Source organism: Mirounga angustirostris, unplaced genomic scaffold, assembly GCF_029215605.1.
Source record: "Mirounga angustirostris isolate CCGP_5_RB_7025 unplaced genomic scaffold, mMirAng1.0.hap1 SCAF_5, whole genome shotgun sequence".
NCBI lineage: Eukaryota > Metazoa > Chordata > Mammalia > Carnivora > Phocidae > Mirounga > Mirounga angustirostris.
The window spans coordinates 5,507,365-5,519,725 of record NW_026991713.1 but is presented as its reverse complement, the minus strand read 5'-3'; the positions used below and the strand labels follow the sequence as shown (position 1 = coordinate 5,519,725).

The window sequence follows — 12,361 nt, the reverse complement described above, 5'->3', positions numbered from 1 at the left end:
ACTGAAATATTTGGGGTGATGGAGCCACTTTACTCCCAAATGGTTCAGGAAAAAAATTTGTTCTTCCCACTAAACTTCCAACTTCTCTATAACTTTGTGGTTGCTTTTAAAAAATGATCAGGCAGAAGTTGTGGTAGAGACAGCTCATAACAGACCACCCTCCCACAGAAAACAACTATAAACTCTGGGACAGAGAAGGAGACCCACTTTCTGTGTATAAACTCTGTCCAAGTTTCCAGCAGACACCTGAAGCAGACATATACAGGTCAGACTCAGAAAAGACCCACCTAGAGCCAAAAGAGCCAAAATGAGATGCAAGCAACTGCTCAAGTTTATAGGTTAATTACTGCCAGAGCAGAAGCGTCAACAGTCTTCAGAGGAATGTAACAGAATCCAGTCTCTACAGCACTGTATTCGTAATGTTTAGCCCTGTACTAATGCGCAGCCATGGCCACATGTGGCAGTCAAGCATGTGAAATGTGGCTAAGGCAACTGATGAACTGAATTTTTTTAGTCATTGTTAATTAATTTAAATTTTAAAATTAATTCAGTGACTGGAAAAGTTTTAACTATGTTTGGAATGACTCGGTATGTCAATCTTGTGTTTTAATTATAAATTTTATGAAATCTAGACATCAAGTATTTCCAGTGGAAACTTAGTGTATGAACTGAAGTTGGCTGTAAGTTTAAAGTACACATCAGGTTTTGAAGACTTAGTACACAGAAAAGACTAGAAGATAACTTATTGTCAATTTTTAATAGTGATAACATGTTGAAATAAGATAATATTTTGGACATATTAGTTAAATAAAAATATTATTCAAATGAATTCTTTTTAATTTTTTTCATGTGGCTACTAGAAAATGTTGAATTATAAATGTGAGTGACATTACATTTCTTTTCTTTTTTTTAGATTTTATTTTTAAGTAATCTCTACACCCAACGTGGGACTCAAACTCACAATCCCGAGATCAAGAGTCACATGCTCCACTGACTGAGGTAACCAGGTGCCCCTCATGTTATATTTCTATTAGACAGCACTGGTCTGGGATATAATCCAAAAGTACTCAAATATAAAGAACCAGAAAAATGTGACCCTCGCTTTTTAAGAGGAAAAAAAAATCAATGCAACCCAATGCTGAGATAACCCAGACATTAGAATTATCATTCAAGGACTTTAAAGCAGCTATTTTAACTATGCTTAATGAGTTAAAAGAAATATGCTCAAAATTGAAGAAAAAAACAGGAAATGTAAGCAGATAAATAGAAACTATAAAACAGAAACAAATGGAAATTCTAGAACTGAAAAACACTATGTCTAATATAAATTTTCACTGAATGAGCTTAATGGCAAAAAAGAGATGCAAAGAAGGAATCACTGAAATTGAAGACATATCAATAGATATTATCCAATCTGGAAATAGAAATAAAAGATTGAAAAAAATGAACAGAGCCTCAGGGGCCTAGGGACAATACCAAAATGTCTCAGGGAGGATGAAATAAAATATATAGATTAAAAAATAATGGCGACAAACCTCAAATTCAGTGAAAAAGCAAATTAAAGGAAGAGAAATCCTTGAAACAGCACCATGGTATGCTCACGAGGAAATAGCAAAGAGATCCACAAGTATTTTCTTCCTAAATCAGTGAAAGGGAGGCGAGAGCCAGTCCCTGAGGTTGACTAGAATTCAGGAATACCCGAAATTCCCTGGGCTGTTTGTTTTCCTGACACGTAATTCCCCTGTTGTAAAAATAAGAAAACTGGGGGCGCCTGGGTGGCTCAGTCGGTTAAGCGACTGCCTTCGGCTCAGGTCATGATCCTGGAGTCCCGGGATCGAGTCCCACATCGGGCTCCCTGCTCGGCAGGGAGTCTGCTTCTCCCTCTGACCCTCCCCCCCTCATGCTCTCTGTCTCTCATTCTCTCTGTCTCAAATAAATAAATAAAATCTTTAAAAAAAAAATAAAAGTCTTGGGGCACCTGGGTGGCTCAGTTGGTTAAGCGACTGCCTTCAGCTCAGGTCATGATCCTGGAGTCCTGGGATCGAGTCCCACATCGGGCTCCCTGCTCGGCGGGGAGTCTGCTTCTCCCTCTGACCCTCCCCCATCTCGTGCTCTCTCTCTCTGTCTCATTCTCTCTCTCAAATAAATAAATAAATAAAATCTTTAAAAAAAAAATAAGAAAACTGGGTTGGGTTGAGGTAGTCAACAAATTCTAGAAGGAAACAGACTTCTAAATACTATGAAATGTCAGACTGATTAAGAAGTAATGAATGGGGGCACCTGGGTGGCTCAGCCGTTAAGCGTCTGCCTTCGGCTCAGGTCATGATCCCAGGGTCCTGGGATCGAGTCCCACATCGGGCTCCCTGCTCCGCGGGAAGCCTGCTTCTTCCTCTCCCACTCCCCCTGCTTGTGTTCCCTCTCTCGCTGTGTCTCTCTCTGTCAAATAAATAAATAAAATCTTAAAAAAAAAAAAAAAGTAATGAATGGGTAAAAATAATGTTCATTTCTACGTGTGTGTGCATGTGTGTGCACATGCACGCAAATTAGTTATTGGGTTACTGGGTTGGAAGGCACACTACTGATATTCCTACCCGACTTTTCCACTTTCGTATTACTATATTGATCTCTATGGATTTATTCTGAGAGTATTTAATTCCTATTGTACTGCGTATTCCATTTTCAGACCCCACCAAATGTTTACTATTGACAGCCACCTGGTATGGTACCCCACCAAGGGCCTGTCCTCCATATCCCTCCCCAGGTAACTGCATCACCCCAGCTGCAAACACTTCCCCGGCCCCCTACATCTTCCAGGACAGAGGCCAAACTCTTTTATATGGTCCTTTACAGGACTGGCCCCTCTATCCACAACCTGACACATATCCCCTCGCTTCAGGTATCAATGACACTACCCAGTTCCCTAAATAATCATGCCGTGCTGATTCAGGCATCCAAGCTTTCACTTGTGCTATTATTCCTTCTGTGTATAATGAATGCCCTTCCGTTCTTCTCTCATCTGGCTAATACCCACTCTCGGTCAAAACTCGACTAAACACACCCCTTTGTCCCCCAAAGCCTTCCTGGACCACCTCCCCATTTTTAGATAGCTCTCCCTCCTCTAACTAACTCCCACGCTTACCAACACTGCCAAATATGTCTCTCTGGACTGGGACCCCTTCGAGGTCAGGCCCATGTCTGCATGCTCTGCATTGGGTCCGGCATACAGTAGGTGCTCAATAACCATTTGACACAAGATAAATGCCAAAATACTAAGTTCTAAAATATAAGCTGACCAAATACTTTTATATGGAAGCCTTAAGAACTAAAGAAAACTTTAATTGTAGCAGTACTCTACATCTACACAAAATATGACCCACACACATGTTGATCATCCCACATCTGCCAGAATTTCACTGAATTGTGAAAGATAAACAAAATTTTAACTGCTCACTTGGAACTGTTGGCGGGGGAAAGCCAGAAAAGATTTCACGCTCCAGTAATTGACTCCAACTTTTCCATAGCTGGGTTATTTTTTTAGGGGCAGGGAGAGCGGAGGGAGACAAAGAGAATCTCAAGGAGACTCCCCACCGAGCACAGAGCCTGACGTGGAGGCTCGATCTCACAACCCTGAGATCATGACCTGAGCTGAAATAAAGAGTTGGAGGCTTAACCAACTGAGCCACCCAGGCGCCCCAGTAGTTGGGTTATTCTAAGTCGCCGTGCATACTGTACCTGAGCCAGGACACCTTGAAACTGTTCTCTCGTGAGAGGCATCAGGAAGGTTGTGATAATTCTTCTCAGTTCATTCTTTGACACCGTCATGTTGTGACTGGTGTCAAGCAGCTGAAAGGCTTTTTTCAACTCATCTCCTTTATCGGTGATTTTTTGAAATAAAATCCGTTTCACATCTAAGAAGGACAGTATTGGATTTGCAACAGCGATGGCTATAAAAGAGATAAGAGTTGTTGATTAGACGTGCTTAAAGCAAAGAGCCCAAAAATCACTTCACTGCGGACTAGAATCCAACAAACTTCCAAAGCGCTATTTCTTCTATTGTACTTCACTTTACACATCTAAGCATTGCATGACTTACAATGGCAAATCTACGGTCATTTTTTACCTTTAAAATCTGGTCAATGTAAAATGAGAGTAATCGTGGTAAAAAGAAAAAATAGAGCAAAGATAATCCCCCGCATATAGGACATGTGTCATGACAAGCAAAGAACATGGATTCTGGAATAAAATTCAGTTATGAACAATATCATTTCAAGTAAATCTTTAAAATACCATGTTCACTTTTCATCCCCTTGCCAATTTTTGAGGGGAAAACATGTAATTCTTAATTTAGATTATTTCCCTCTCCAAGACAAGGAAAAGATGAGAAAGGCTAGCCCCTGAAAGATAATGAAAGAATGTTAAAAGGCACCAAATAAGCTTCCTCCAGAAGGCCTGCACTTCCTGGGAGGAAAAGCAGCTGAGTGGGGCCACAGTGCCATAGGTTCCAGAGGTCCCCATGTCACCAGAGGAGAGCCGATACCCCCCATCTTTACTCCCCTCTATGATGAAACAGCCATAGAAATAAGGAAACACAGTAACTACAAATCAACTCACAGTATGGATCAGTTTCATAAGCATGGAGATGTGATTATTCCATTTTGATATTTTATAAACTACTAGAGAAACAGGAGGCTAAAAATACAGGTAGTTTGGTAAATCTCTTCTATCTATTTATGAGATTGCAAAGGTTTGGTGACCACAATTTATTTAGTAGCTCTGTCTTACGTAGTAAATTCTGGATGTGTATTAAATGTCTTTAGCACTGTTCCATCTTTTATAAACTCATTCACAAGCAGGAGCTAGGGAAGGATGATTGCAATTATTTCCTTCCAAATGAGAATTTCTTATCTAGTATTGAACCTTTCTGACACAGCTATTTGTCTTCCCTGACACTCGCCAAGCTCCTCGGGTGCTGGGGATGCCTTTTGCTCACAATGCCCACTGCCTCCTCGGGGAGGGGCGTATATAACCAGGACACACTGGAGAAAAGACAGTGGCTGGCTTGGGGTGACAGGCTGAAGGTCTCAGGAAAAGCTGCTTAGAAGGAAGAGGTGATACTTCAACTGGAACTTGGTGTTCCCGAGAGCGAGAGGGGCTGGAAGTGGGGGGGGGTGCTGTGGAGGACAGCCAGTTGAAGCAAAGGGGAGAGGGGACGAGCACAGGAGCATCAGCTTTAGAGATGAGACTGCAAAAGTCAGAAGGAGCCATATCCCCAGTGCTCCTATCTAGCTTTGTGCCCTGGTCATGGGACACCAAGCTGGGACTTCCATCAAGAGAATGACATCACCCAATTTTCGTTCTGAAACTGCACTCTGACATCACATGTAGGAGGAACAGAAAGGGGAGGGCAGTGAATGGCATGGAGACATGTTGTTAACTACAGCCTGCTCAGGAAAGTCTTTTTTTTTTTTTTTTTAAGATTTTATTTATTTATTTATTTGAGAAAGAGAGAGAGAGAAACAGCATGAGAGGGGAGAGGGTCAGGGAGAAGCAGGCTCCCCGCCGAGCCGGGAGCCCAATGCGGGACTCAATCCCAGGACTCCGGGACCATGACCTGAGCCGAAGGCAGTCGCTTAACCAACTGAGCCACCCAGGCGCCCTACAGGCAAGTCTTAATGGAGGTCTACACTAACATGGTGGGCATGGAGGGAAAAGTAGGGGTGAATAAAAGAGAAGTTGAAATAGACCAGGTAGGGTCCAGAGAATCTCCCGTTTGACATGCAGGGGGAGGTAGTAGAAGAGGATAAAGCTTCTACATGTGGCATGAGTGGTGGGGTGGGTGGTGACACCCTTCGCTGAGAAAGGGAAGGTCTGCAGGCCGTGGCAGATGGCATTTTCCAAGATGGCCACAACAAGATCCCCACCACACAGGCTTTTCCTACAATGCCAGGCTAACACTCCTCCCATCGAAACGTGGGGCAGATATTCCTTCCCCTTGAATCTGGGTGGGCCTGTAACTAGGGCAGAATCATCCTATGTGATTTCCAAGATGAGGTCACAAAAGGTGTTGCAGCTTGTGCCTCATCCTTGTAAGATACTCATGCCAATCGCCATGCCATGAGGAAGTCAAGAAGTCACACAGAGAAGCCACAGGTAGGCGTTCTGGCCAACACCCCAGCTGAGGTTCCAGCCCACAGAGGGAGCCAGCCTTCCGATGATTCCAGCCCTAGGTGTCATTACCTGCTGCCTTCGAACCTCCTCCACTGAACTGCCTGGAAGAGAGACAAGCTGTCCCTGGGACCTGCTCACATTGCAGATCTGTGAGCAAAATCAATGACTCCAAACCTCTATGTGTGGAGGAGTTTGTATACAGCCATAAATAGCTGGCATGGAAGAGAAAAAAGTTTGTGGGAAGGTTAATGAATTCAGTTTGGGATCTCTAAGTGGGGATGTGCATTTGAAAGGTGAACACATAAATCTAGAGATCAGAAGTGGGGGGCACTGGAGGTGCAGATGTGGGAACCGGCCATGTGGAAGCCATGGGGGAAACATGCCATGCTGGAAGAGAAGGGAGCCCTATGAAACACTGACTTCTAAGGAAGTAGAATTCATTCATTCAAAAAATATTTACTGAGCACCTGTCGTCTGTCAGCCAGTGCTCTAGGCACTGAAGGACTACAGAACAAGACAGGTGAGACCCGCTCTTGTAAAGCTTAGAATCTGCAGGGGAGAGGAAAGACAAGAAGCAGATAATAAATAAACGAATAAAGGTAATGGTAGACATTACAAGACAGTAAGAAAGAACAGGGTAGAAGAGAGGTGGGAGCTGTTTTAGGTGGAGAAATCTGGGAAGTCCTCTCGAGGTATTTGATAAACTGAACCAGAATGATAAGATGAGCCAGTCAGACAAGAAGCTGGAGGGAACACGGCAACAGGTAAAGGGTCCTTGAGCAGGAATAAGCTTGATGTGTCCAGGAAAGCAAAAGGCCAGGGTGGACAGAGCATGCGTGTGTCGCATGAGACGGAAGGCAGAAATTGCTGAGACTGGGGTGGGTGATGCTTCCGTGCCTGCACAAGGACTGAGGTTGTCTCCATGTGTAATGGGAAGGCTCCAGAGAGTTCAAGCAGGGCAGTGATCTCTAACATACACTGTGTTCACAAATCACTCTGGCTGCTACGTAGAGAGTAGATTCTAGAGGTGCAAGAAATGAGAACAGAAGTCCAGAGATGAGTCAATTCCAAGGGTCCAAGAAGAGGTGATTGTGGCCTGAACCAGGTGGTAGCCCTGGATGTCGGGCGGGGAAGGGGGGTGTTGGGGGGTGCAGACAGATTAGGGGTAGTCTAGACACAGAGCAGACAACGCTTTGCTGATCAACTGGCTCAGCAGGGCGGGGCAGGAAGAAACCAAGGATAACTGGGGGCTGGGCTGAAAGAACTACATAGATGATGGTGCCATTTACTGAGACGGAGAACACCAGGAATCAAGAGATCTGGTTGGCTGGCTCATGTCTGAAATGCCCAGCAGATGAAGCCCAGGCAGAGAGGTCTAGATAGGCCACTGGAGATCTGATCTGGAGCTCAAGAGGGAAGTCCGAATGGGGCTATCATTTTGGTTACTCATGGTACGTAGGGACGTGGAGCCAGCAGCTCAACTAGGAGGGGGCAGACCCGGGGGAGAGGACTGGGTACACAGCTCAGAGGGAGAAGAGACTGACATCTCCCACAAGACTCCCAAGGTCCTGCCATGCTCCCCTCTCCATTTCTGACTGTGTCTGGGTTCTCAGAAGCAGCTGATTCACAGGGAGGAGCCACGTGATTCCACATGGGCTGGGGAACAGGATTTCTCCCTCTGCCCACCCAGCCCAGAGTTCCTCCTCCTGCTCCCAGGGTCATGGGCGGGGGGCTCTCCTGTTAACTTCTGTTCACCTCAAAATCTCTCTTCAGACTTTTCAAGTATATTTTAGTTGCTTTCCAAGAAGCCCCATCTTCGCAATCAATAATTCTAATTTAAATGTATCAGAAATATCAGTTTGAAACTCATTGGCTTTTGAAGGAAAACTTTTTCTTTCACATACACCTTCCCAGATTTAAACGCACTTTCCCAGATTTAAAACGAAAGCAGTAACCGAACTTGCATAACCTGCTGGTGGGAGTACAAATTGATATAATCTTTCTGGAGGGCAATTTGACAAAATTTTCTATATCCGTTTAGAACATACAAAGTCACAACAGACTGTCACTCTCACCCTCACGATGAGAAAAAGTCAGATAAGCTAAACTATATAGTTTTTAAACCCACTGAGAGAACTGAGGGATACAAAAAACCTAAATCCCAGAAAGGGTAAGCCGCTCCTCGGAGAGGAATGACCCAGGATGCCTTTATCTTTGCAGAGCCAGGGGAAGTAAAGCAAATCCATTCTAGACTGGGGAGAGGAAAAAAGAACCAGCTGCTTAGTGGCCACATGTGGACAGGTTGTGATGGGTTCACAGGCCGGGGGCCTCAATCACAGACCGAGTCTGCGCCGGGCCTCTGGGGCCTTCCTGTGGGGGTGTAAGAGGACAGCAGAGCTGGGGGCGAGGCACAGAGCTGCGTGATATGGTCCCAGGAGGGCAGGCCCGTCTGGGAGTGTAAGCTGCTCGCCAAAGGCTGAGGACAGGGCGGGAGAACAGAGCCCCTCTGAGGCACCTGGGCCTTCACAGAGCACACCTCAGTGGCCCACTGCAGCCTGGAGGTAGGGCGGCAGGGCGGAGAAAGGCCTCCTAGGGTGCTGAAAACTAGGAGCTGGGCCAGAGGACAAAGAGAACCCCCCAGAGATCCTCCAAAATCAGCAGGGGGGCTGTAAAGCAGAGCGCTCTCCCAGGTATGCCAACCCAGAGGGAAATAGAAAGGCCTGGAATCTCAGCAGGGCTCAGATGTCAAGACCTGTCGAAGGGAAGTATTTGAAACCAGCGGCAACCGCAACCAAGTCCAGAACAGCTCCGTCTGGAGATGAACCTGCGCCCGCCCAGCTCACGTGAAGCCTGAGAGAAGAGGCGTTCCCTCTCTTGGCTGGACCAGTCCCTTCTCTTTCCACTGGGCTTCACACTAATGTCTGCTATTAAAACTTTTTTAAGATTGCAAGACAAATGAAATGAGAAGAGGTGACGAAACAGTCAGAAGATCCGGAGAGAGAACAGATGGAGAAATGATCAGGTATTTAAGACAAGAACAGTAAACATGTTCAAGAGATTACAGGAAAACTTGACAACGCACTGCACGTACAGGGATTTCAGCAGAGAAAAGGAAACGGTTTTTGAAAGCACATGGCAAGGTTAGAAATTAAAAATACAGAATCAGAAGTGAAAAGCTCATTTGATCTGCTTAACACAGACTAAACGTGATAGGAGAAAATCCTAGTGAATAGAAAGTCAGGTCAATAGAAATTCTTCACATTTGAACATAAAGCAAAAAATATTTGTAAAAGGAAATCAGGTGTCTCATATCTGTGGTTTACCCCATGAGCGGTGCTTATTTACTATGTGAGTTATACAAATACGTCACCTCCACATACACGTGCGTGCATGAGAGAGACCAGCCAAACACTTCACGGTGACCACCTTTGGGGAGACAAGTGGTGCTAGGAGACTTTTAATTTAAACAAGAAAAAATAATTCAGTATTGAGAATTGCCATCAGTAAAAATAGAAGGCAAATGACAAAGCGGAAAAAGAGACACTGATGGCGTGTAAGGCAGATGAAGGATTAGCATCTTCCGTACAGAAAGAGCTCCTACAAATCACTGGACAGACCCACTGCAGGTAAATGGGCAGAGGATATCAATGGGCAGCTCACAAAAGACAGACAGAAAGCTGACAAACTGGAAGACCAAAGTTACCTTTATGGTTGAAGAAAGACAAATGGAATCACAACAGAATATTGCACTTGCGTATCAAATGGAGAAGATGTAAGAGGAAATATTCTGTGTTAGGATACATAGAGACAAACACGTTCAAATGTTACTTGTGGGGATGCCCAGGCACAAACTTCTAACAGGCAATGTGGTGGGGGTCATCAAGAGCCTCAGCGGGGATGCCCTCTGACCCAGCAATCCCACTTCACCCCAGACTTCTCTGTAGGAGCGAAAGGTAAACTGAGGTGTGTCCGAAATACACTGTACACATGGAGCTGCTGAACAGTGTTGGAAACTGATAGCCGACACCCACTATCTGTTCTCCCCTCTTCCCTTAGAACCAGAGACCCTGAAATCTGGGGAGACAGTCAGCCATTCAAAGGTCTGTATTTCCAGGCTCCCTAGGAGATGCCTCTGACCGCAAGATTCAAGTTTTGCCCAGTGAGGAAGCACGGTGTCCGGTATGACTTGACTGGAATGCCTTCCCCCCTCCCAAGGCAGAATTCAGTGTATCCTTGCCTTTGTCCCCTCTGAGGCCTCCTGGCACCTCAGGATATGCACCCACTGTGCTCACTGCACACGCACTTCTGTTCCAGTAGCATTTGTCTCACGCAACCAAAATTCTTTAGCCCCCTCTCTAGACTGTGAGCGCCTCCAGGGCAGGCCCTCTACTGGACCCACCTCTTTATCCTCAGTACCTATGACAGTTCTTGTCACATATTGGGGCTCAGAAAATATTCAGGAAAGAAGGAAGAGATGGAGGGCAGGATGAAATGACATATACTTTGGGGAAATTATTGTTAAATTTTATTGCTTTAAAACTGAGAGATGCAAATGAGTTTAAAACTTATATCCAGACAAAAACCTGTATGAAAATGTTTACTGCAGTTTTATTCATGATTGCCAAGACATGAGAACAACCAAAATGTCTTTCAGTAGTGAAGAGATAAGCGAACTATGGTACATCCATATAAGAGAACGTCATTCAGAGATTAAAAAGTGGACTATTATACCATGAAAAGACAGGAAAGAGCCTTAAGTGCACACTGCTAAGGGAAAGAAGCCCATCTGAAAAGGCTACATAACTGTATGACTGTAACTTTAGGATATTCTGAAAGGGCAAAACCATGGAGACAGTAAGAAGACCAGTGGTTGCCCAGACTAGGGGCAAGAAGGGATGGATAGGTGGAAGACAGGGGATTTTTAGGGCAGTAAAATGATTCTGTATGATACCGTAATGCTGGATACATGTCCTTAAATGTTTATCAAAACCCAGAGAACATACAACACAAAGAATGAACTCTACTGTAGATTGCAGACTTTAGTTAATGACAATGGATCAGTAATGGCCCATCCACAGTAACAAAGGCACCTCACTGATAATGCAAGATGTTAATAATGAGGGACATTGGGGGTGGGGAGTGAAGCGGTGTTCCAGGAACTCTCCGCACTTCAGCTCCATTTCTCTGTAACCCTAAAACTGCTCAAAAACATTGTCTACTAGTTAAGTAAAACTAAATGAGGAGGTATAGTAGAAAATGCCATAGTTAAGTCCACGGATTTTGGAATCACTCAAATTCTGACCCTGCCTCTTTAAAACTATGTAACTTTTGGGCAAGTGGTTTAATCAACCTCTGTCTCAGTTTCCCCATAAAGAATATAGGGACAGTAATACAATCTATTTTGTATCTCTATTGCGTGTGGTTAAATGACATGTGAAGCTTTTGTACAGAGCCTGGTACATACTAAACATACCTAAGTGATACCTACTGTTAGTGTTTTTTCTTCATGATACTCACCCGAAGAGGAAGGTCTAAACATATTTTGGAAACTGTTCCTTGAATACACTCTACATGGTGAAGAGTGAGGTCTTAAATTCATGAACTTTTGGGTGTGAGGATATGAAGTATGCCAATCTGGTATATTCGCCATTTTGTACATTAAATCCCTGTGACATAAAAGAAAACAGATTACATTATCTTCAAGCACACATTACAAAGGTGGCCAACCTCCTGTCCTTTTCTGAAAGGACAGCCAGAAACTCTAAAAGTGCTAGTCATGACCTTCTTGCCAATGTTTCAAAAACTCTTCTTACAATAAACACAAAATCATGACTTTAGACTCATTTTTAGCAGATCTGATAATTTTCAAAAATGGGAAAATAAGGAAGTTCTTGGATAGGAAAATTCATCTGTGTCTTGACTACCACGGACTCATTTCTTTGGTGGGCAGTAAAGGTGGAAAGTTTGGATTCTCTCTGCTCTCACTGCACATCCATCACTGTCAGAGGCAGAGCAAGAGACAACAGCACCAAAAATGGTGCAGTAAGGACCTCTGAAAATCCTCTCCTCCATGAAAGTAAGGTAAGAAAACTGGCAAACTCAGAACTCTGGAAATTAACCAAAGGTTTGCAGCAATCTAGGGAGCCCTTATTCATGAAATATGGTAGAATCTCAGTATGCACACCAAGTTCTG

General features: G+C 44.2%; 1 protein-coding gene across 1 annotated transcript in view; it reads right to left on the bottom strand.

The window, feature by feature from the left end:
* Positions 1–11,836, bottom strand: part of EFCAB6 (EF-hand calcium binding domain 6) — a 206,828-nt gene extending 194,992 nt beyond the window's left edge. Inside the window, exons 1-2 of the mRNA XM_045866745.2 lie at positions 11,686–11,836; positions 3,733–3,944 (exon numbers count right to left, since the gene is read on the bottom strand). Coding sequence (XP_045722701.2) covers positions 3,733–3,944; positions 11,686–11,827 — 354 coding nt within the window. The 5' untranslated portion in view covers positions 11,828–11,836. The remainder of the gene's footprint in view (positions 1–3,732; positions 3,945–11,685) is intronic.
* Positions 11,837–12,361: the final 525 nt, after the last annotated feature.